This window comes from Varanus komodoensis, unplaced genomic scaffold (genome assembly GCF_004798865.1).
Source record: "Varanus komodoensis strain SLA01 unplaced genomic scaffold, ASM479886v1 scaffold19, whole genome shotgun sequence".
NCBI classification, from domain to species: domain Eukaryota; kingdom Metazoa; phylum Chordata; class Lepidosauria; order Squamata; family Varanidae; genus Varanus; species Varanus komodoensis.
The window spans coordinates 3,826,066-3,851,610 of record NW_025335550.1 but is presented as its reverse complement, the minus strand read 5'-3'; the positions used below and the strand labels follow the sequence as shown (position 1 = coordinate 3,851,610).

At 43.6% G+C, this 25,545-nt stretch overlaps 1 protein-coding gene across 1 annotated transcript; it reads left to right on the top strand.

Annotated features, from left to right (window-relative positions):
• The first annotated feature begins 215 nt into the window (after positions 1-215).
• On the top strand, positions 216-12,923 carry CUNH16orf87 (chromosome unknown C16orf87 homolog). The gene is made up of 4 exons (XM_044427884.1): positions 216-382; positions 9,393-9,489; positions 10,117-10,299; positions 12,349-12,923. The coding sequence occupies exons 1-4, from the start codon at positions 317-319 to the stop codon at positions 12,465-12,467; spliced, it is 465 nt and encodes a 154-aa protein (XP_044283819.1). The 5' UTR covers positions 216-316; the 3' UTR covers positions 12,468-12,923.
• Positions 12,924-25,545: the final 12,622 nt, after the last annotated feature.

The following is a 25,545-nucleotide window of genomic DNA, read 5'->3' as shown; positions in this document are numbered from 1 at the left end:
GATTCCTGCTTCTAAGTCCGGCCGTGGAAAGCCGGGGTGCGCGCGGGCGCGCGCTGTGGGAAGCCGGGGGGTGCGCGCGTGCCTGCGCGCGTGTTCGGGGCCGGGCGTTCAGAGGCCCCAGCCGCGGGCCGCGCTTCGGAGGGCTCTTGCCTGCGCGCGCCTGCGCGGTCGCTCGCCCGCCCGCCGGGTCCGGCTCTGGCTCTGGCTCTCGGTTGTCGGCGGCGCGAGGGCTGCTTCCCCTCGAGGCGGGAGGGGCGGGTCGCGCTCTTCGCTCCGCCGCCGCCGCCGCCGCCGCGCGAGCACCGAGGGCGGGAGCATGTCCGCAGGCAGGGCCAAGAAAGTGAAGATGGCCACCAAGTCCTGCCCGGAGTGCGACCAGCAGGTGAGAGCCCCTCACCCAGGGCAGGGCGCCCCGGCCGGCCGGGCGCACGCCGCCGCCCCTCGCCGCCGCCCCTCTGCCCCGGGGCGCTGCGGGCGCGCTCACCTGGGCATGCCGGGGGCGCGGGCATGAGGGCGGCTTGCAGAGCCCCCCCGGGCTGGCTTCGCGGCGCAAGCCCGCGCGGAATTACTCTAACATGCTGTTTTTATTGCAGGGGGTACTTAAAAGGTGCGTGCGCTTTACTTTTTGTTTTGTTTTGTTTTGTTGGAACGCCATTGTCTTGGAGTGCTGACAGTTGCAATTGCCTGGCAGGGGAAAGCGAGGACCGTAAAGCTTTAAATATAGGAGAGCAAATATGTGTGTGTTGGTGTTAGCGCAGGCTCTGTAGAGGTTTGCAGGACTGGGAGTAATTCCGAATAAAAGCATCCAGTGTGTGCTCTTGGAAGTGTTCTCTGAAAGAGCAGCGCTGGAAATAAAGAGACCACCCAGTTTGCAGTGTTAATACTTCCAGATGAGCAAGGTTATGGGCTAGCAGCACAGCCTTGGGATGATCTGCTCTAGTCAGGAGTAAGCCCCCTTGGGGTCTGCGGGGCTTGCTTTCAGATGCATGTGTGGGATTTCAGTTTCAGTAGCTGATCATTAGAATTTAAAATAACTTATGGCTTGATACGTTGTGCACTCTGTGTCTTGATAGTTACTGCCACAATCTCTAAATGCTGGGGATTTTTGCTAGGACTTTTTGTACTCCTAGCAATCAAGTTCAGATTTCCTTTCATTGCCTTAAAGAGATGTAGGTCAGCATTTGAGGTATTGCAAATGCACATAGCTCACCCTTGTCCAGTTTATCAGGCATTTGAGGTAGGGGAAATATATTGCTGTGAGCAAATCAGACTGCTTGTCTTCAGATGGAACTCCAGATATTTTGAACTATAGCTAAATTCAGCACAAAGAGCAGGGACTTATGGGTGTTATAGCCCAAATCCTCTGAAATCTGTCTGGCTATTCAATATACTTAAATGTGAAAGTCTTTGCTATCACTGAGAGTAAGTAATCTGTTTATTCTGTCTGATGTTTAACATAAAAAGCTTATTTACACTGATATCATACCTTTCTTTTCCTCTTGCAAGGAACCCAAAGTGGGTCTTGCATGGTGGTACACTTCCTCTCTGTTTTATCCTCACAGCAACCCTGTGAGGTAGGTTAGGCTGAGAGCCAGAGGATCCCAAAGCCACTCAGTGCGTTTCACGGCCAAATGGTGACTTGAATCCAGATCTCCTGGGTCCCTAATCCAGTGTTCCAACTACTGCAGCATGTTGGCTGTTTATTCACAGCAAAATATGTATTTCATAAGTTGTAATAATGTTGAAACTTTATTATACTGAGAACGCAAGGTATTCTTTTTCCTCTCGTTGCTCATCTATTATACTGTCATTTTCTCTTGTAGTTAATCTCACCCTTTTTGTTTGTGAGTCCTTACCATTCTTTTCTGTTTACAATAGTATATAAACAATGGTAGAAACTGCTTTTAGTGGTCACATTAAAAAAAAAATCCTTGAGCAGAGCTTCAGCCCTGGTTTTTGTATGTTCCATTTCTGCCTTTCATTTTCATCAGGGAGTTAAGAATGTTGTACCCAATTCTGTTCTGTTATTTCTTCCTTCCAACAACTGTGCAAACTAGGCTAGATTGAGAATCAGTAACTGATCAGTAACTGAAGCAAGGTCTCCCACATCTTACTTAACCATTGTTAATGGGATGGATACAATATTTAACATTTTTAAAACCAAGGGCCAGTACTGCTCAAATTCAGATCTGTTGGTTTTAGTAGTTTACTCACCGTGCTGAATGTTTTAAGTTAGTTTTGAAAAGCATGGATGTCTGCCTAAAGGATAATCTCTTTCTGATTATATCCCTACTGGAAAATCAGGCCCTCGGGTTTCCTTGCTAGACAAAGTGAATGTAGTGGATACTAAAATGAGAACCTTTTCAGTTTTGGCACCTCACTTGTGGAATGCCCTTTTTAGGGAAGCTCACCTAGAGGCAAATTATTTTCTTGGAACCAGCTGAAGATCTTGGTCCTCCAGGCTTTGATTTCTATTTTCTGTTGTTTTTAATACTGCTATTTTGAAACCTTTCTACTGCCTCTGCTTTTAATTTTAGTTTTTTGCTGTATTTTTAAAAAGGTTTTACATGTTTTAGTGTGCTGCATTTTATGGCTTTAGCTGAGAGAGCTCTTACTATTCACCATGTAGAAGTATGATACCTCCAGTGCTTTTGCCTCCACGTTTTATGTGGCAAGTGTGTTGTTGCATGCACACTGGTGCTAAACACTTCTACAGGAAATGGGTGAATGACTCATATGCACCTTCAAACACCTGTATGTGCATGTTTGGGGAAACTTGTCTCGATCGCATTTCCCGGATGGCTGTATGCTGTGTGTCACCCAAGTTTTATGTATCTGCTCTTGAATGCGCCTCTTCCATTTAATGCATGGTGCAGCTTTTATTTATCTGTTGCATTTTCTTTACATAACTTCTCAGCACTATGCACTCTAGAGTGTGTCCCATTTTTGGTTATTTCACCCAGCATGGATAAAGTTATTCTGGGGGGGGGGGGGCACAGAGTTGGTTTTGTCTTGGCTTGTGGTCCTCTGACATCTTGTTGCGTTTGTTCCCAATGAGGATCAGTTCAGAGTTTATCTTTCAAGGCTCCTGCATCAAAAATGGCTGTTCTGAGCTGAAGCTTGGAACTGCCTCTTGTGTTTGTGTCTTGATCCTTGTGAAATGAGGCCAGATCGCTTCCTCTTGCCTCCCGAAGCTGGCATTTTAAAAGAACTCCTTCTCTGTCATCTGCTCTTATTGCTCAAGAAGAGCCTGCCTTATACGCAGTGAATTTTGCATCTGCTGGTTCCTGCTTAAACTCCTCTTCCTTACATAGGCTATGTTGACTTTCATATTTTCAGGGGTGAATGTTTACTATTCCAGGCTTGGATTTATGATAAATGGTCTTGCGGAGTTGGCAGATGGCCTTGTATAGATCACTGCTCTTATGAGGGCTGCTGGCACACAGCTGCAAGAGTCGGAAAACTTAAAAAAAGAACTGTGTTTAATATTTAGCATTTGAAAATACCAGCTGGTCAACTTACTGCTTAGTCATTTCACAGTTGTAACTTTAAAATGTTTGGTACTTCCTGTGCTTTGTTAATAGCCTAATAAAGAGCTAGAAGCAAGGAACTTGTGTTTTGGGAAATGTAAAATGTATTTTGTGTTCCTACAGTAGTGAACTCTCTCTCTCTCTCTCTCTGTGTGTGTGTGTGTGTGCGCTTGCATACATAAGAAAGAGGGAAGGAAATGAAATCTTGATTGATTGAAGCCCCCTCCCACTATCAGCAACAATAATTAACCTTTTCTCCCCTCCCTCCTCTCATGATAGAAATATTCATTAAGTTGAAAGCATTGGGAATCCTAATGTTACATAAGCAAAATTCCATATGTTGACCCATAAGAAAAAGCCACCAAAGGGCAACATTTTTTATCAGGACCAAGCAAAACATCCTAAAATAGTGAGCAAACTTTTGAGGTCTGCAGAACTCTTTGTTAGACTGGATGTAAAGCAAAGCAGAATGACGGGGATGTGGGGAGAGAGAGAGAAATTGAAGCTATAATGTCTGTATGGATTGGTCTTAAGATGGACTGCATTGAGAGGTCATTGATGCATGGGTGGATTAAACTCTGCTTGGTGCTATGTAGGTTTCAGGTTACCCGAAAGCAGGCATCCAGAGGACAACTTAGTGCAATTCATTCCGCTACCTCTTTCTGGATTTCATGTCAAGACTGTTAGTAATGCAAACTTTTTGGCTTTGGCACTTTGCTAGCTTTTTTCTGAGCCCCTTCTGTTTTTCATCATGATGAATACTTCTAGAGTGTGTTAAAATTTACTCACTATGTTGTGCCATTTCATTTGGACCTGAAAAAGGGTATTTCCCTACTGTGGGATTGGTAAAAACCCTTAGGGTTTTAAAAGTATAATATTAGTATTAAGATAGATATTAATAATTGTCCCCCATAGTTATTTTCTTATTTCTCTACTTACGCCCTCATCCGGTTATATAACCTTTTTACACTTCATCAGAATTTCATTATAGTTACCAGAATAGACTAGCTTGTAGGTTATGGCGTACATTGTAAGCTGCCCAGAGAGCCTATGACTAGTGGGCAGGGGGCTTATAAACTGAAATAAATAAATGGCATGTGTCTGGTTGCTTCTTTATCTAAAATGGGCCACAAATGAGCCATGATTTTGAAGGGAATCTAGGAGAAAGAGGAAGAACAAATCCAGGTAAATAAAAGTTAATGTGACCTTTGTGGCACCATGTGATTAGCCTCCAGCTGGTAGCATCTGGGCTGCTACCTTATCTAAGGTTGATCCAAGGTAGAGCTACAATCTTTAAGGGCGCTTCGGAGAAAAAGGAAAAACAGATTGTATATATCTCAACAGATTGTAAAGTCAAAGGAGGATCCCATAAGGTTGACGGCAAGTCATTCCATAAGCATTTGAAATGTAGGCATGTCTTATATGTTGCCACTGCAGTTTTTAAAAAGAAATAGTAAGACAATCATTTTTGGCTCAATGAAATAATGAGAATGAAACTAGACTGGCAGTTTTGCCCAGGGAGAGAATTTCTTGTGCTACTTCCAAACATCGGTTAGAATGCTAAGTGTTTACATATGCTAAGGTATGGGGTGTAGGTTTGTGGGTTGTGCTAGTATTTTTCCTGTTACTGGAAACTTGTTTATTTTGTTTATAAAATGTCTGTATTTATCTTCAGTTTAAAAAATAGTGACATTTACAGCAAGGACAGGACACATGTTAAAATAACATTGTTCAAAGTGAACAACTATTTAAAAACATATTAAAAGCGTCCCACAAGAAGTTAAAAAGTTGGAGATTAAAGACCTGGAAGAATGTAAGGAGCTCTCGGTCTAATGACTCAAGGAAACCAATATAGAAACCAGTCAAGCCTCACCTGGGGGAGTTTCAGAAGTGGGGTGCCGCAGCTGAGAAGACACTACTGCAGTTGCTACATGCATAATCTCAGATAATGGTTAATAAAGGCATATGATGCTTTGGGTTCCAGTAACTAAGTAACACATGCTTTGGTGTTTTTTATCCTTTAGGGGAAGTTTAAACCATTGCGGGACAGGTTAACTTTCATCTCCCTGAGCAGAGGTATTACCTACCAACAGAACTTCTGTCTTATCACTTGTTGGCAAATTTGTTGGTCCTCATTCAGTGTATTACTTACTCCTGCCTCATCTGATGCAAGGAGAATATGATGAAAGAATGCTGAAAGTCATCTGTATATTTGACAGTGTTTAACCCTGGATGACACCCCACCGAAAGGCTTTCCTGAATAGATGGTGCAAGCATAAGGGAAAAAATGCAGTGCTGTGGGCCCCTGTAGCATAAAAGTCACGGGAAGTAACAGGCTCTCCAGCTCGGAGTAGAACTGCGAAATCATGGTGTGCTTCCAGTCTGGCCAACCTGCAGAAAAGGATGCCATGTTTGATAGTATCAAAAGTGTCTCAGTTGCAGGACAATGAACATCACATTTGCTCTGTCATTCTTGTATGACTCATCAGTCAGGGTCTGAAATTAGATTGAGCTGACTCCAGATTGGGTTGGGAGAGGCTAATAGGGCTGTTAGGTCCAGTCCTGCTCAGTGCAGGATTCTAAGCTAAAGTATAACTGGTTACCTGGATTTGTGACCAGAAAGAAATGTGACCTTCATATCTTTTTAACCGTGACATTTCACTCTTGTCTGGAAGTTGTTAGGCTCGTATCCCCAGTAAGTTCATTTTTATGTTGAGGCTAGGGTTCAGCATAGGTTTGACCTAAGTGGAAGTTTCCTTTTGATTTTTGTGTTAATGGATCCAGTACTAATCCTCAAGGCTGCACGTCCTAAACATTGCTTTAAATGAGAGTAGCTGCTGTGCAAAACAGAGAGTCTTGCTTCCAAACAGCCATGGCTTGGTCTGCATTGTTAGGAGCTTATATTTTTGATTTTGTACATTTAACCTTTGAGGTTGCTCCTTAATGCTTATAACAGTGCACACTGTTTTTGATGCTGACAAATTCAGCTGGTCATGAAATTCAACAACCCAAACTAAATAGCCGATGTTGGGGTCTTGGGTGATGACCAAAGAAAACCAAAACAGGAACACTTTTGTTGAGACATAACATTGGTATTGAGCTGGTGTTTTCTTTATCCTTAATCAGTAGGCATGTGGTTCTGTGCTTTGCAGGTTAATTTTTGCAAGCAGTTTATGCTGTTCTTAAGTGTCTTGAGGGCTTCAGATGATTTCTAGGTGCCTGGGTGGAAACTTTTGGGGTACTTATTAAAGTGGGAAGTGTCTTCATCTCTTGGTGTTTTCCCTGGCATAAATACATCGGCTTCATCAGAGAACATGTACAAATCAGAAAATTTTAACATGTAATAACTGGTTTGACTCCTCCAATGCATGTACAAAACACTTTGCTACTCCAGCAGAGGTTTTTCTTGTCCTGTCGCTTTGTTTCTCTGACAGAAATAACGGAGGCCCATTGTCTTCCTCTTTTAACTTCCTCATGTTTCCCCACCACTTCTTCTGACTTCTTTCTTAGTAGAGAATATTTATAAAGGAAAAAAAGACAATGCCTTCAGTGTTCGAGAACTAGCAACTCTCCCTCTGGACACACCCTAGGTAATTGGGGTCAAATAGACCTCTACTGAGTTGCAACATTTTAAGGCCCAGTGTTCTATATTGGACTCCAATTTAATGTCAACAATAAAATTAATAAGATGTTTTCTTGGCAAATAATGCTCCAAATCCGACTTCAGGCATGGCTGGATTAAAACAACCCTATACGCATCTATTCAAAAGCAAGTTTTGTTGAGTTTAGTAGGACTTCCGCCCAGGTAATCGGTCGTAACCTCAGTCATGGTAAGAATTGACGCAGCCAGGTATGAATGCACAAATACCATTGTTTAAACACAGTCATATCCAAGAAATGCAGATGAAGCCAAGTGTTAGTGTGTACCCACACCGCAAAACATGTAGAGGGTTGTTCACACACAGGAACCTCCTGAAACATCGCAACATATGTACAGTATTTTGTTCCATTAAGGCCTGATACTAGTCACACTGCTAAACTGTAGCACAGACTAGGCTATCATCAAAAGTAGCAAGCCGTGGAATGTGACCTAAGGAGTTGCTGAATACTTCTGTTTTCCTAGAAACGGTAGCATAGATTATGGTTGACTAAGCATTGGCATTTCCAATGGAGGGAGTCTTTTGCATGCAAACCCAGATTTGTGTGTGAGCAAAGGAATTTACTGCTTTTTGAATAGCAGCTCTGTGCTGCCCCAGAAGCTCTTTCTGAAATACCTCTTCCTGTGTGTTTCTCCGGCTGCAGAATTCCCAGTTTCTGCTTTTGCAGGGGGAAAGGCAGCAATAAATGTTACAATAGGGATGTTCTATAATAATGGCTCTCTAAACCTTTTGGCTAAATATAAATATATATGTGTGCAGATAGGATTTCTAATGCAAATTGCTTTTGGGTCTTGGTCCAGTTAATCACCTTCAGATCCATAATGAATGAGCTGCATTGTGAGTAACATGATTTTGGCAGATAAGCCAAATCTGCTGTTGGCCACACATAAACAATGCATCTGTGTAAAGTGTTGCACAGGAAGTAGAGCTCTGGGCTCTAGCACCAGCAAACTCAGTAGAATGCACACTCGGTAGAATTTCCCCTCCTTCAAATGAATGTTGAATAGCATTTGTCCTGCCAGCACTGGCTCATGAACTGAAGCTTCTTTTCATTAGCTACAACTCCGTTCTTGTGGCTTATGCTAGCATTGCTAAATATGGATTTAAAGCTAGCTGCAGTTACAGTGCTGAGAGTTCTGAGAACTGCCAACAGGTTTGCAACATGGTTGCGGCTCCTTATTTAATCAGTGCATAACGGGTCAAAATAATAGCAGTGGTTACTGTTTCTACTTCATGCTATCTGCATAGGCTGCCTCATCACACAGCTGATGATAAGAATATTAAAAATCAACATGGGTTGCACAGATGACGTGGAGTGTGATTACGTACTTGTTGACTGGGAAGCAAGTCCCATTCAGCTTGTTCGGACTTACTCCCAAGTAAGTGGTCACAGGGTTTCAGCTGCAATCTCCGGCTTTCAAGGCAATCACCAAGTAGTTAAACAGTAGCTGGCACTGTGGAATCAGTGGTGTAGTGGAACCAAAGATCACAGGGATCTTGATTAGAAGCAAGGATGTTGTTGGCCATTCCTCCATCCATGGACTCTCTCTGACGTTTGCTGCTATTCTCACAATAATTGGGAGGGAACTGGACTTTCCAAGCAACGGGAGACAGCTGTGAGCGTTACCTGTTGTACCACAATGTATTTTGGAGTGACTTGATCTTGAATGGGCATAACATAACATATATGCATAACAAAATGCATGTATAATATATAATGACAAATATATCAGCACAGCTGGCCAAATTTTGGGGTGTTCCTTGGGGTTTATGGGGACTGGAGTGATGAGTGCCTGAACTACAGAACTTAGCACAGGGTAAAATTTCCTTAATTGTGTGTATGTGGGTGAATGTGTAAGTGTTCTCATATATCCGCAGACCACCCACCCCCAGCTTCTCATTTAAAAAAAAAAAAAGAGAAATTTTATTGGGAAGGACTCTAATCCAGTTTCCCCCCTCCTTTTTTGTGTGTTTTTCTTTTAATGTAGAGGGATTTTGCTGCCCTGTGAGGGGAGGAAAGTGTGCAGAAATGCCACACATACTTGTGTGTGAAGAAGGCCAGTTTTATCACATAATCTGAGGTCTGTGTAGACCAGGCATGTGTTTTCCATTTTGCGCTGCTTTCTCATGGGATACTGTGTTCACTGCCTGACAAAACATCCTTGGCTCACTTTTTATTTTGTTTTTTTGGTATCTCTTTCAGGTTCCTGTTGCATGCAAATCCTGTCCATGTGGATATATATTTATTAGTCGAAAACTCTTGCATGCTAAGCGTTCTGAAAGACTTCCATCCTCCGCAGGTATTCCTTTACCTCCAGATTGTAATGAAGGTTGCTTTCTCCCTTTTAGGAGTGCAGGGGGTGCTCTCCAGGTGTGTTAGACTACAATTCCCAGTTTCTCTCTAGGAGCTCCCCTCCCCCCAATATCCTTGAGGACAATGTCCTGCCACTGCCTTCCTTAAAAAAAAAGTGTTGAGGTGGCTGTACATGTGCAATATCATTTTAAGAATTTGTTTAAGCCAGGTATGGATAGTTGGTAGATCAGTAGTTTCTGATCAATAAATCAGCCCTCCTAGTTGAACAAAGTGACTCTTCTCCTCTGCTCAGATGAAGAAGCCATAGAAATCTCCCAGAGTGGATTTTCCTGTGTTTTATTTTTTTTTCTTTCTTGGTTTTGGCTGTCTGGAGATTCTTCTAGGTGGTTGTCCTTTTTCTTTTTTAGAATCTGTTTGGGTTATTACAGCAACTTTGGGGAAATGGAAGGTTCTTTAATGGAAAGGAGGGAAATGTTTTAGAGAGAATTTTATTTTGGGACCAGTCTGTTTTGTGCATGGTAGGGGGTGGGGATGGAATAAAATCTCCAGTCAGAGAACCATCTCTTACAACGTGCACTTAAATAATTACGATGTTGATAATGTGTTGAAACAGAAAGTAGAAGTGAGGCTAAGAGAAGACGGACAGAGAGAGTCAGAAGAGAGAAGATAAACTCTGTGGTAAATAAAGACTTAGAAAATAGGAGAAGATCCAGATCCAACAGCCATTCGGATCACAACAGAAGAGGACGAGGGAGACCAAAGACTGCCTCAGCCAAAAAGCATGAAGAAGAGAGAGGTATACAAAATACAGCTGGTTTTAGTATAATGCAGAGTCTGCAAGCTTGGAAGAATCTCTGTCTCTCTCTCTCTCTCTCTCTCTCTCTCTGTCTCTCTCTCTCTGTCTCTCTCTCTCTCTCATATTCTGTGTGTGTGTGTGTGCACGTGTGTGATTCCTCCAGCCTAAGCATGAAAACAGGACCTCCATTTTTCTTTTGTGATTATCTTCTTGCCCTGGTCAGACTGACTGGAGGAGTATAGTGATAGGAAAAGGCAAATTTAATTTCTCTGAGGAAACTAGAACTGCTTTTATAAGCTATATTTAAAGAACTAGCTTGGAAAAATTGACTGATCTTTAAGATCTGTTTCTGAGACTCTTGTTTTGACTGTGCAGTGTTGGAGGTTTGAGTGTATGGTGAATGAAATAGGGCAAACCCTTAAGCTGTACAGCTTGTACAGTTTCAGGCCTGAATGGGAGAGAAGGGGCATTGTCCCCAACCTTGTCCAGAGGCACAGCACAAATGTGGGGCAGCACAGGATCTGAGCGATGACTTTCCTAATATCAGGGCCAGACAAAAATTGTGAGCACTGATTTTTAAACTTGAACAGTACAGTCATTATAAAATCAGGACATCCCCCGTTATCTGAAACTGGACTTTGAGAATATTTGTGGTCTGTTCTGTGAGCTGCATATTTTTTTAAAAAACTGTTAAGCAAAGTTCAGATCCAGTATTTTAAAGCTTTTTACTCCAGAGTGAGTTTTTGAGTGCGCTCTCTCTCTCTCTCTCGTGCACACGCCCCCCCAAACCAGACCTCCTAGTTTTTCTTTGTGCTTGTATACTTGTCTGAACATTTCAAGGTTCCTTCCAGTTTGCTATATATTTGTTACATATTAACAGTTCTTAATGGTAAAAGCCTCAATTTTAATAGAAAATATATTTGTAAATAAAATTAAGTTTTGTTTGTCTGTATGAAAGAAGGTCGTATATCTCTAGAAAGGACCCTAGATCATTGTTGCTAATTACCATTTGACTTTGATTCTTTTATAGCAGGAATGCCAAGTCCTTTCAGCCCAAGGGCCCAGTGATGGGTGGGACCAAAGGCAGAGCCCCAAAATAGCATTTCTGTGTACTAGCAAATTAGATCATGTATAATCTTCATCACAAACCTAAACAGCCAAAGGCACAGCTGAATGGCGATGGAGGATCTCAGAGGGATGATGTAGCGTCAAACCTAACTAGTCTCTATGGATGCATGACTGTTTTTGGGATAGTCTTACTCAGACTGATAAGGATAATGTATTGTGTTATGGAACAACCGGTGCTTGTGCCGATAAAGACCACATCCTTTATACATTCTGTCTCAAATGGCAAGCAAATAGGTCATCTTTGTGTCATTCAGAAACCACTTATTAAAACATCTTGGATATCTTTAGATTTTTTTTTCAACCAGCAGTCCCTTGGAACATAACCTAGTTGTTCAGTTTTAGGAAATCAGCTTTCCTCTTCTGCCGAAATCATGTAATGAGGTCACACCACATGACTTCCGAAAGAAAGTGCAGGCAAAGAGAATGAGGTGAAAAGGCAAGTGTCCCTTAAAGAAAACTTGGGACAACATGGAGAAGGCAAAGGAGCAAAATGGCGTCAACCTCCTGTCTGCCATTTCATTGGTTTTGGAACTGAAACGCAGCCACTGTGGAGATGTGGCGGAAGCAGGGTTGCTCCTGCAGGGAGCAAAAGTTGGGTGGGGAAACCTGTCCTTGGAAGGGAGAGCAGTGGCGCCTCTTTGCTGTATCCAGGCCTCGGGACGCTCTCTACGGGAGCGTTTGTCTCGTGTCCCACTTGCAGGGTTCCAGTGGGCGTCCGATTGGTGTGCAGAAAGATGCTGGGCTCAATGGGCATGTGGTCCAATCTAACAGTGCCTTCGTTTTCTTCGGCTCATCGCTTGGGCAAGATGGAACTGATCCAGCAGGGCTATTGTGTGTTATGTCCACATGACCTGTTCCCCACCATCTTTCTGCTTTAAAAGGAACTAAAATGTTTATGTGGTGCCCTTTCTTCTTCTACAGAAAAACAAGACAAAGAAGTTGACATGTACGCAAACCTGTCTGATGAAAAGGCCTTTGTATTCTCTGTGGCCTTGGCAGAGATAAACAGAAAAATTATCAACCAGAGACTTATTCTTTGATTAACTGGGTGGGACCTTTGCATGCCATGCTATTTAAGCCAGGTAGTGGATTTTGAACGTTCGGAGGCCTTTCAAGTGGCAGTTCTAGCCACCTGTGTCAAAGAAGACCAGATGTTTTGACTGGCTGAATCCTCTGCCACTGTTGCTGTTTTTGGAGCCTGCTGACTCTTTGTTACTGTTAATTGTCAAGAAGCAAAATGACCAACGCTTTGCTTTTGGGGAGGAAACAAATCAAAAGCAAAAAATCTTTATTCCTGCAAAGACCGCTTCTCGAAGAACTCCAGTTTTTGAAAACAAAACACACCACACTGTTTCTTTGGACGTTTCTGCAATGAAAATGCAATATTTTAATTTAAATGTCTTTCACAACATAGATTCCAGATTTTTCAGCTATCTTGAAGCTTTTATGTGTGTATATAAGTTAACCTAACATTTTAATAAATGGATATTCTGTTACTTTGTTGCAGTCTGCTCATTGCAAAACGCGACAGAATGAGAGGGGAGGTGGAGAGGGTTCTTTTTACACTTTTGACTTAAGTGTTGGTATATATGCTGTTCTAGAGTCAATAAATATATAACAAAGACTGTGGTCCTACATGCACTTAAAAGAGCATAAATCCTGTTGAACTCAATAAGATCTGCTCCCAGGGAAGCGTACAGGGTGCTTGCAGTACCACATGTGAGCAATAAAACGAAGCAACAGTCTTTTCACAGAAGCACGACTGTACTTGGCCTTAAAGAAAGGTTAATGGATCAATCAAACTAACTGTGATGTGAATATATATGCTTCTGCATTGTGAACAAAGGGAAAGAAAAGAAAAAACATATATTCGGTTTTTGGTGAGGCTTACGGTGGCCTCTGTATACATCAGTTTTCTGTAACCTGGCTCCTTCCAGATACTTGGATAGCTGGAGGTCATCAGGGTGAGAAGGCTGACGTAGGTTGTCTGAAGAGCCATGCCCTATTCCATGTAAGTGAATGGAAGATTTATTTTCTAAGATGACATTTTGTTTTCCAAACTTACTGTAAGTTCTTGTACTTGAAATAATGGGTTCAGTCCAAACTTAGTCACACTCAGAGCAGATAAAAAGCTGATATAATCAATGGGAGTTGAGTTAGCCATGACTTAACATTCCAGTTATTTCAGTGGATCTACTCTTAAATTGGTCATGACTAAATTAATTTCAGTAGGTCTACTCTAAGCACAATCCTATTCCTGTTGCGAAAGATTACTCTTGACATTTAGGATTATTTTCTTTCTAAACTTGCATAGGATTATACACTAAATCTGAATCCATTCTGTTTACAAAGTTGCCAGATTAAGTGGGAATATCAGTTTGGGCTATTAACATTTTTAATCAATTTAACTGATAATTTTATTGGATAAAATGCTTATTTCATTCAGAGGAGCATTGAAAATGCAGTGGCACACTTAATATGTAATGGTAACTTGCTTACTGGGACCCTAACAGTGGGCAAGCACAGACCTTGTGCAAGGAAGATGAAGGTAGCAAGTGGTGGGAAATGCACCAGCCTGGAATTCTGCAAAACTCAAGTCGAGGAGATGACACTGGAGTGGATGGGTGAAGAGTTTGATTCGACATTTGACATGTTCCTGTGGGTGGTACAGTGAACTGATGGAAGCAGCCCATGTAAGCGGTGTGTGCAGTAGATGTGGGGATGAATGAAACATGCATTTTGTACGTCAGACTCGCATTGGGTAACAGATCCGAAGGTTCACATTTCAATGCAGACTTGCCAACTTCATGCTTTTGAACCAACTAGAAAGCAGTGATCCTTCAAAATTTGGAGAATTTAATTTTGCACTAGAATTTTCTAGTAGAAATAGTACATGTGGATATGGATACTATTATTAGTGAAAAGAACGTTCAACAATGTATTAGAAAATGGTTTGCAAAACTATACTAAACAAGGTTGTGTCAAAAAAGGATGTGAATTCATATGGATTCACTAAAATACATATGAATTTCACTCTGAGTGAAAAAAATCCTCAAAGTTTGAGAAGAGCAGAATTTAAAATTGGAAAAACTGGAGCTGAACAAAACTGAAATTGACCAGTTTGTCCATCCTTAGCCAGTCCTGTTCTAGTTTTGGGGTAATCCACCATCAGGCGTCCTCAAACTTTTTCAACGGGGGCAGTTGAAAGGCAGCAGTGGCGGGTGTGGGCACGAGCGTGGGGAGTCCAAAACCTCAGAGGTGGGCCAGATAAATGTGCATGGTGGGCCAGATCCAGCCCACAGGCCGTAGTTTGAGCACCATGCCCTTCATCCTCAAAAGGAGGATAATTTCTTGTTACCTATTCAGCCTGCCCACTGACCAATGTTCTCAGGGTGGATTACAAACAGCATCAAGAAGAAAACGAGTAATCAAGGTGAGTGAAGTGTATTTCTATCCTTGCGATGCAGACCTGTGACAGGTCAACAGGTTTAGTCGTGTCAGGGACTTGGGTCACATGTAACAACTACTAATTGGTTGTTGGGAGTAAATGGTAAGACTGCCTCCCGTTCACTCACACTTCCGTGTTTGTCAGTGTTTGCTCTTGGGTTGCCCACCATGAATTGCAGGATGGAAACTGGTTTGTCCAGGCTTCAGGCATGCGCACCACAATTCTTTCGAGTTGTTTGCATAAGTGGAAATAAAGTGGCAAGCAGGCAGGAGGCAGTGCGCTTTGTAATGCCCGTGCAGCCTTGACTAGCTGGGCTTTTAATGCGTAATTGGCCATGATGTGCAAACTGGGTATGTGACTTCAAATGCAAAATGCCTTATAAAATTTCCCTGCCTTGGTGGGAAAACGAAACCTCTGTTAGGGGTTGGGGAACCTGTTGCTTCCACATGTTGGACTTACGGGCTAAAGTTCATTGGAACCCCTCTATCTAGAGGGTTATTGATTACCCACTTCTGCTTTATGTGAATCGAAGGGGAACAAGGTCGCAATGACGCACAGATGGATTTACTGTTGCAAAAAAGTGCTTTTCCCTGTCAGAAGCCCTTGCATAATCTATAACTTGCATAATCTATAACTGACTAATTGAACTGAGCAATTCAGTCTCCAAGTGTTAGAAGCTCACATGTAATGGAACCCAGCATAATTGCCCTGCCGTTTACTAGAAAAAGCAAAACTGATTCCAAGGTCTGTTATGTCTCCCCTCCCCATTAGCAATTCTATTTTGTTGTCTTGTTTCAGTTTTTAACATGGAAAGCCATGATGTTCTGCTAGGAAATTTTTAGAGAGGGAGTTTCAATGTGACAAGGCCATGCACTTTCGTATATTTGAAAACTAAAACTAGCAGTCATTTCCTCATAACTGTCTTTCTTCACTTCAAGAACATGCAATTTGTGCTGACAAGGAAGTGAGGGAAAAGGCAGCAGTACAGTTTGGAAATTTAAGGGAAATGTGATATTACAAGGTTCTCTTGAAGGTTTTCCAAAATTCAGAAGTGTGAAAATTTAGTACACCCTTAAATAACGGTGGTTATTTTATTTTTTATTTTTTATTTTTTATTTCCCTGTTCACAAGAGCCCCTGTGTTTCCAGACAGTGGTCACAAAATGCATTTTCGTGCCTAATAGGAGTCCATCAAAAACTGATGAGGCTCAGAAATATTTGTATGACCTAGCATTGAGAAGCACATGGTTAAGCAGCCTAGGAATAGCATTATAGAGCAATACCACCTCCCTGGGTTTGCCTACTGGAGTTTCGGCTACAAAAGACCTGCACTTTTAGAAGCAAGTTGTCTATTCAGGTTGGAAAAGCGTTAAAATGTGGGATGCTTTGGGGTAATGGGCCACCTGCTGGCGATTCCTGATAAAGCTAGTGAGCTTTTTTTTTGAAATGCTTGGCTTTTCTGAACAGGCAAGAAGCCTTTCTAGCAGGGAATATTCTTGTGACTGAATAATAAAACAAGTGCCTTGAAGAATTATATAATAAAGAGGAGCAGAAGCTGCACTAAATGCTGCCAGTTGTATGGAGAAAAGAGTTCTGATTTTCAGAATGTTGTTCTTTCCAATTTTAAAAATAAGGAAATATTTATTTGGTAAACATAAATCCTGCTTTTCAGCAGTGCTTTCAGGACAGGATCTTCCTAGCTCCCCTAGGAAGAAACTGGGGGGGGGGGGGGATCTCCTAGAGTCAAGGAAGCTGCTGCCTCTGATTTTGAATGTGATTTAAAGTCACCTTTGCCTTCACCAAAAATTCCCTGAGCATTCTTTGAGCAATGCTTGTAATTTAGAACAGAAGAGGGTGATCTGGTATCCCAGATGTGCTGAGCTACAGATCCCATAATATACAACCATTGGCAAGACTGAGGATTATGGGCACTGTAGTTCAGAATGTCTGAAATCAGGTAGTCTTGTTCTGTGGTCTATTTTCCTGCCTTCACCTTCCTATGCAGTATTTTTCCTCCTAAAATTAATTGTGATTCCCTGTGCTTTTAATTCTTTATACCCTTTATGGAGAACTGCATGTGACACCTTTAAAGCTGGGATCATGTGTTTGAGCTTTGCCCACTGGACTCTTTCTTACAAGAATGAGAGAGGAAATTAAGAAAAATGAAAACCTTCAATTATGTTGCAGGCTGAGAAGCGCATGTTCTCCCTGCCTCTCCCCCGCCCCCCCCCATTAATACTGTAGACTTGAACCCCGTTGAAAACCTTGGACAAGCACTGCAAGATGTATTACCACTGTATTTTCTGGTCTGTGATCAGCAGAAATCGAAATGTTCTTTGAATATAATTTGCTGCAAACTTACTTGTGTCAGAATCCGGAAATCTCAATTTGAGAAGAGGGAATAAAACTCGGGTTTGTGGGAAAGATCAAGTGTCCAGACCATCTAGGCTTTATTGTGTTAACCCAGGGTTCCCACAGTACTCATGATAATGCATGCATTACCGGGCAGGCAGAGCTGAACTCTGCTGTGCAGCTTCAATACCATTACAGAGTTTTTATGCACTCCCAGGTACAGGGCAATTGATGACAGAATGCAGAGATTACAATAAGATTCTGAGGTCGTCACATACAGAACAGATAAAGGAATGTCAGTCAATCATACGGTAACAATGAGATTACAATATTTCTAATTGCCTGTATTGACACTTTAGTTCAATAGCTTGAACCCATCTCCAGGTCTGCTTAGACATGTAAATTCAAGCTACTGAGAAACTATGCATGATAAGCTCAAGACTCTTATCTAGACTCTAGACATTCTGAATTGGAGCCTCTGGGCTATCAAAAGATAATTCCTTGTAAACTGAATTCCAACAATGACTATTTACAATGTATATTTGGACTGAATGGGCTGTCTACTGTAGTTTACAGCTAAAGGTGAGAGAAAGGAGCGGGGGATGAAGGCCATTTTAAACAGTGACAGCTTGGTTTGAGGAGAACAGGATTTGATCCCACAATGCAAAAGGACACAGAAGTAATGCTTTCCAGGCAGGATTTATCCACATTTTCCCAACACTTGCAAATTTGCTTACTTGGGAATTTGCTATTCCCAAGTAAGAGAACAGGATCCACTCCAGATTGCATTCCAGGCTGACACACTCTAGATGTGTTTTTGGAGTGCAATGTCCATCACCCCCAGCCAGCAGGCATCATGACAGTGGTCCTCCACTCTGGAGGACACCACCGGGAGCAAGGCAGGCGTGTGACAAACCCAGCCTTGGAAATGTTAGCCAAAGCAGCACTGCCCATGCAGAAGAAGACAGCATGGGCGGGCTTGGGGAAAGCCAGTTTGCAAAATATTCAGGATATTTCTCACATGAGCCCAAAGCAGGCCAGCAAGGCCTGAGTGAGTCCAGTAGCCATAGAATATCGAGTGTTGAGAAGAGAAATAAAACACTGGTGTTGAAATGGTGCGGCGTGGCTCAGGAAAGGGCATACATAGCTGGCTGGGGTGCTGGCAGGATCACTGTGCACCACAACATTTTGCTGCGGTCCCACGTGTGCCGTTTTGTCTCACACTATGTGTAGGGTTTGTGGTATGCTGAAGGCGGGTGCCACATAGTTTCCAGTCCTCTGGGCGGGCTGGTTAGGTTTACATCGGTCTGATGGTGTACCTTAAGTCATGTAAGGATACCATGCAAGGCATGCTTAGAACGAGATGAGAAATCCATCCACTCCCAGTATTCCCCAGCCAATCTGGCTAGGACTTCTTTCTGTCTAAGCGTGCATAGGGCTGTGCCTTAAACAGCTGCTTTGCCCCAGATCAGCCCTGAATTTCAACTAGGGACAAGACCAAGACTCAAAGCAGGGCTCTGAAATACCAGTTTGTTTGGCCGACAGCGATTCTCTCATGGGTGCTTGCTGCCAAGTCATCTTTGCTTCCAGATAATGTTTAGTTGGAAATCCTTGTAGAGACACTCCTTTTGTTCCTTAACAGAGGAAAAGGGGAAAGATGCAAGAGGATATAATTTGGGCTATTTGTTTTCAATGCCAAAAGAGACAAGGGCCAGCACGGATCTGATGCCAAAGATCTATAATCCCCTGATTATTTATTTCCCCTTTTGATCCAAAGCAGCTCCTCTGGGCCTATGGGATATTTAGCTGGAGATGGTTGGTCACCTGCCAAAGGTGCACAGCCCCATGAGGGACCCACCTGCAAGCTCGGATTGCTCCCCTGCTTACCAACCTGCAGCTCAGGCTGGTGAAGGCAGTGGGGAGGTGAGAAGCCACAGGAGATGCCCAGTCTCTTGGCTCCTCCTTGCCAAACAATCAAGCAACGAGGAGGAGGAGGAGGAGGAGGATGGGGGTGAGAAGGTGGTTTCCCAGAGGGGTGTCCTGTGCAACTTTCCCTGCTCCAGGCTAGTGGGGCATTCCACTTATTTCCTCCCCACCACCAGCTCTGTAGAATTGACCATGCTGGGGAGTGAGGAGGGAATTTGGATCAAAGAAAGAAGAAACAACATGCAAAGACCTGTCCAAGTGGTAGGAGGGCGAGGATGGTAGAAGCTTTGGGAAAGCTGATTCGGTGCCCCTGAAACATGTGCTTCTTTTTTTCTCCCTGGAAGCAAAATAAGCACAAATTGCAGCCTGCTGTTCCTCTTTCCTTGCGGCGAAGGAGACGAGGAGAAGGAGACGAGGAGCAGGGAAACACTGCCTGCTCCTCACCGCTGCAGCAAGGCTTCCAGCTGTGCTGTCCTTCCCCTGCACACCAGACCATTTCGGCCCGGCTCCCAAATGCCCGCACCACGCCACCAGCTGCTTCGGGTGAGGCCGGCCCTGCCCCTGGTGCTCTGGGGGAAGCATCTCCCATGGGAGACCCCAAAGAGGGCCTGGAATCCTCCCCTCCTGCCACTCTTTTCCCAAATGTCGGATGGACGTCATCGGTCAAGGCAGCCCCCAACTTCTAAACCTGCAAGTTTGCCATCCCCGCTTTGAGGACTAGGTGGCACCGCAATCCCAGGGAAATGGAAACCCATATTCTGTGCAATCCGGCGTGATTACTCTGAAGAGCAAAGTACATGTCCTACTGCAGCTCAGTTGCTTTGCTATCCTTTTCAACACATCCTTGGGCAGAGGAAATTGGATCAGGGAAAGTTCACAGAAGTTTCCCAACTCCTTCTCAACTCCTTGCCCCTCAGAGGAGTTTGAGGACAATACTGATGAGGCCAAAACCCCCCAAAGGCTGTCAGCTTAAATTTGAATTTTCTATTCGTTTTCTGGAGAACCTGTCTTTTCTTCGAACATCTGTTTAACTAGATTTGTTTGGGGGTTCTTCTTGTTTGTTGAGTTCTTTTAGTCTAGTCACTTCATTTTAGTGTTAGCAGTAAACAAACAGGGACAGAGAACACAAAGCCTTCCAAGTGTTGGACCATACCTCCCATCATCCCTCACCATTGCTACGCTGATGGGAATTGCAGTCCAACAGCATCTGTGCCATATGATGATGCTTGAGCATGGCTTTAAGGGTGAGTGTAAGAATGGCCAGTTTCTGTGATGAGCATTGGACATTTGGACCCACGTGTGTTTACGTGTCAACTATAATGAGAAGCAAAGGCTTGTTTTGGAGAATGCAGCTTGAGAGTTATTGCATGTGATTTTTGCTGGACCTGGGAGGCTTTCTGCCAACACGATTCCATCCACAGCAGTATGATAGCCTGTATATTCAAAGAATAAATGCTGATATTGAATGCAGACAATACTGTGCACGTGATGCTTTGTATTTTATTAAAACATCTATAACCCAGCGTTGGCTCTACAAAGGTCTCTCTCTATCCTATATACTAAACAAGGGCTTAGTTCTCCAAGTCCTAATCTTGGCGTAGTTAAATGGGCACCATTTGTGCACGAGAGGCTGTGGATGAGGGGTGTGGTGGAACCAAACATCCCTCCCCCTGCACAAAAGTGTCAACACCCGAAACAGTATGCGCAGTAGCTGTGAAATCTTTGCTGACAGCGGGGAGACCGAAATGAAGGCCGAAGGGGGAATATAACGAGCGTGCATAGGAATGTAGTCCTTTGCACGTGTTTCTTCCCCTGGATTTTTCTTACCTGGTCTTTTTGCATATTCCATCACACAACCACAAGGTGGCGATGCCGTGCAGCATGCTTGCAACAACTTGCGAAGTTCTCATCATGCAATTTCCAAATAATACCTGACTTTCCTTGATCTGAGATAAGCTGCGGAAATGCTTGCAAAGCATGGGAGAGGTCCTGGAGGAGGAGGGTGTTGGATAAAGCACCCATAAATTGCTGCTAGGAATCACAAACATGCAATAAATTCCTGTAGAGAAGCCCCAGGTTCCCCATGCAGAGTCAGCCCTATCTATTTAGCCCAGAATTGTCTGTAGTAATCTGCAGCTTTCCGTAGTTTCGGGCAGAATTCTTTGCTGGTGCTACTGGGAGAAGCTGGAAATTGACACCTGGCCCTCTTCCCCTTGCATGCCAGAGAACTGAGGCCTTTGAATTGTGGTGCTGGAGAAGATTCCTGTGAGTCCCTTGGACTGCAAGGCGATCAAACCAGTCAGTCCTAGAGGAGATCAACCCTGACTGCTCTTTAGAAGGCAGATCCTGAAGATGAAACTCAAATACTTTGGCCACCTAGTGAGAAGGAAGGACTCCCTGGAGAAGAGCCTAATGCTGGGAACAACTGATGGCAAAAGAAGAAGGGGACGGCAGAGGATGAGGTGGATAGGTGGAGTCACTGAGGCAGTTGGTGTGAGCTTGAGTGGACTCTGGGGGATGGTGGAAGGCCTGGAGGAATGTTGTCCATGGGGTCGCGATGGGTCGGACATGACTTTGCAACTAACAGCAACCTCTTCCCCTCTGATCAGGCACATTGCGTCCTGCAATATTTTCTTCCACTTCACATTTGGATGAATATGGTGCCATCTGCGTGGGGTTTATCGTTGTCCATGTTGACATGGGCCTAATATGAAAATGCAGTTTGTCATTTCATCACCACAAGATCTTGTTATCAAATAGCCTTTTCTTTACATTCTGCTGCCAATCCAGCTGTGGCACTTTTCTGTTATACTTTCTTTCCATGTTGTGGACACATCTGCCTGTGAATGCAGGGCAGAGGAAATGAGCTGATGGCTTATCAAAGGACTTCTTAGCCTAGCAGGAGAAAAGTAGAAATTGCATCGGTATGGGGTTTTTTATATTACTATTTTCCAAGAAGAGACTGTAACGCGATAAGAATGTCAGCCAGATCAAAAACTGTGTTCACATTCCTTGGTCTCTAACGTCTCTAAATCTCAGCTTATGATATAAATGGATCAGCCACTGCATATAGTTTGGGGAAATGAGATCTTTTGAAAACACACACACACAGTCTAGACAATTACGCTGACGTTCTCTCTGCTATAAATGGACCATACGCTTCGCTTTGCATTTCATTGTCAGCCCTTGCCGCTATTGCAGGGCTGGGGAAGCTCAGCTCTTGAGAGTCCCATCAGTCCCAGTGGGCTTCACACCATTTTTTGTGGCCGCATTCTTCCCCCCAACCATCAATTCCACTCCCTTTATGCAGCTGCCCACCCACACAATTCTACAAGGCAGAAATATATCTCCTATGGCTTAGCTTCTGGCTGGAGCAACATTATGCTAAAAGATGCTGCTGGACTTGTTTGCGTTTTTGTCTTTGGCACTGCCCACTGTTGGAACGAGCCCCTAAAGCTTCTCTGGAAAAGAACTTGGCCCATGGGCTGAAAGAGGTTCTCCTTCCATGCCCAACTGAGGGACAGCGACTGGGTTCCAACAACACAATAGCCCACACTCAGGCTGATATGGGTTGAGTGTGGGTTGCTGTCCTCCAGGTTTCAGGGGCTATGATTTACACCCCCCCCCCCCGCACACACACACACACAATAGCCAGTGACTAGGGATTATGGGAACTGTAGCCTAAACATCTGGAGAACATCTGGTTGCTCATGAGTGGGTAAAACGTTGTTCCTGGATTAGAAGACCCAGATTTCTCTTGGCCATGCAACCTTTTCAGTAATCAGTCTAATCTGTTTCTCAGTGTAACATCCTTTGTTGGTTTTTTTGGGGAAAAAATGGGGATGGGGGGCAAGATGAAAACAATGTATACCTCCCCAAAGGAAAAATGACATGTAAATGTTATAAATCTAAAGAATGTTCATGGAAGGTTTAAAGGAGACACGTGCCAGAAACGGTAGCAAGAATGTTATTGTCTCCCCACAAGAAGAACAAACACTAACAGGAAATGTACAATTCCTTCCAGGTAAAGTCTAGTGCCATCTAGTGATGAAACTGTATAATTACATTATCCGCTCATTCATTAGAGATTCATCTGTATTGAAATCTGTGGGTTAGATTCTACTGAATTGCAGCAGTGGAAGGCAGCTGTGAAGCACCTTTAAATATGATCCTTGTGAAAACCCTTTTCATCTCACTGTTTACCATTTAGCCCACTCTTCTAGCCCAATGTGTCTGGAGGGAAAGATTGGTTTAAACTATATTACACAAAATATTGTGTGCAAGGAACCAAATCTCATTCTACCAGAGCGAATAAGCATGGAAACAAGCAAGCAAGCAAGCAAAAACTGGACTCTTATGACTACACATGACTGTGAATCTATGCAGTCTAGCAATGGAGACACCAAAGCTAAGAGACAGCGTACTTTAGACTGCACTGTCTGAGAAGACCACTCGCTGAATATAAGCCAGTGCTGTGATTGATTTCATTTAGCTAATCTGTGGTTTACCAAGGATTGACAAGCTGCATTTTATAGTTTAATCAACATGGAAACATTAAAGATGTCTTTGTGGCAGGTTTAGGCATCTGGGCAGGGTCAGTTGATATCAGGACTTCTTAGGGGCACCCTGAAATTGATCGGATATTCTCCGGGGTTGGGCAGCCATTTTGGCCCTGAGGGCTGCGTGTGATGCTGGAAGCCTCTTCCACCATCAGAGAGGTCTTCCTCATATTCAGCCAGAATTGCCTTCCTTGCAATTTCCACCCATTTCCTGGCCAGAGTGACTGACTTCTTTCAGCCAGCCTGTCAGACAAATAAGAGAGTGCCTTCACCTCACTCTGAATGCATGTTTATGGATGAGGCGTGGTTCTAGTCCACATGTTTCTGTGCACCAGCAACCAGCCTGCGTGGAGCAAGGAGAGAGGAGCAGCATGGATCCCTTGAATGGACCGTGGACTTTCCATGCTGGTTCTGACTAGGAATGTGCAGGAGAAACTGAGGTGACTCCTAGGATTTCAGTGGTAAGTGTGTTTCTGTACCATTGCATGTTGGAGAAACAGGCTCCCGACCAATGAGCAGAATACAGAATTTACCAGAAAGCCATTCCATGCCCCTAAATAGAAGTAGCCAGCAAAAATTAGCAAAATCTTCATGGGATTGGGGAGCTGTCAACAGATTGAGGGAGATTTCAAGTTGGGAACGTCCTAGCCCTGGAGATTTCCTCCCTGCTTGGACTAAGCGTCATAGTACACTAAATAAATATACACGAATTCTGGGGGAGACTTGCCGGACTCTGACCTTTTCCTCTAATCCACTTGGAGTGAAGCCCCTACCGAAATATATTTGTGCGAAGGCAGCACAGCCAGGGACACACCGGCTGCCGTCCTGCAGAAGACGGCCACAGATCCTGAAGTGTTAATTTCCCCTTCTCTCTCTCCCTCTGCACGGAGCTTTTACTGGTTGTTCATCCTTTTAAAACAGATTTTAGCCCACCCTCCTTTCTTTGCAGGTTTATGCTACAGCTCCTTTTCCTGGAGCCCTTCCTACGGAACTGCTATATGTTGGTATCCAATTCGACTTTGGTTCCTGGCTGGAAGATAAAAGATCAGGTAGGTGAATTCTGGTGTTGTGGCGTTTTCTGGCAAATCTGCTTGGAAGGATGGATGTTCCATCACAGCCTTGCAGAACTGGGAATGAAATGAAATGCAATTTGAAGTGCAGCCACGGAAATGGGGGAAGAAGGAAATGGGAAATCCTCTCCTTTTCCTAGTTTTCTTTATGTTTTGCACAGAATTAACATTCCAAACAAAATCAGGATGGATTTAGGAAATGTGTTAAAAATAGATGACTCCTTCTCCTTCTCCTTCTCCTTCTCCTTCTCCTTCTCCTTCTCCTTCTCCTCCTCTTCCTCCTCCTCCTCCTCCTCTCATGAAGCCAAATGAAATCATGGTGGATACAAATGATTGGATCATCCTGGGAAGTTTAGCAAGGACCATGTCTTTAGGCATTGTCTTTAGCTGATCCTAATGGGACTGGATAAAGACAAAACCAGAATGGTCACAGGCGCAGGGGACATAAATGTTGAACTGTCATGACCGTTTGTGTGTGTGTGTGTGTGTGTGTGTGTGAGAGAGAGAGAGAGAGAGAGAGAGAGAGAGAGAGAGAGAGAGAGAGAGAGAGAGAAAATGAGAGAGAAAGAATGAGAGAGAAGGTTTCTTAAATCCGATCTCTTGAATCCCTTGGGTTGCACCCTTAGAGTACAACTGTGGCTTGTTTGACTGCATCGTATTGTTCGATCATATCTTGCCAGTTGCTGGGAAGACTGAAGTGTGTGCCCAGTTCTGCAAGCCTGGTTTTGCATTATTTGGCTGGCTCAGCTCAGCCAGAATGCCAA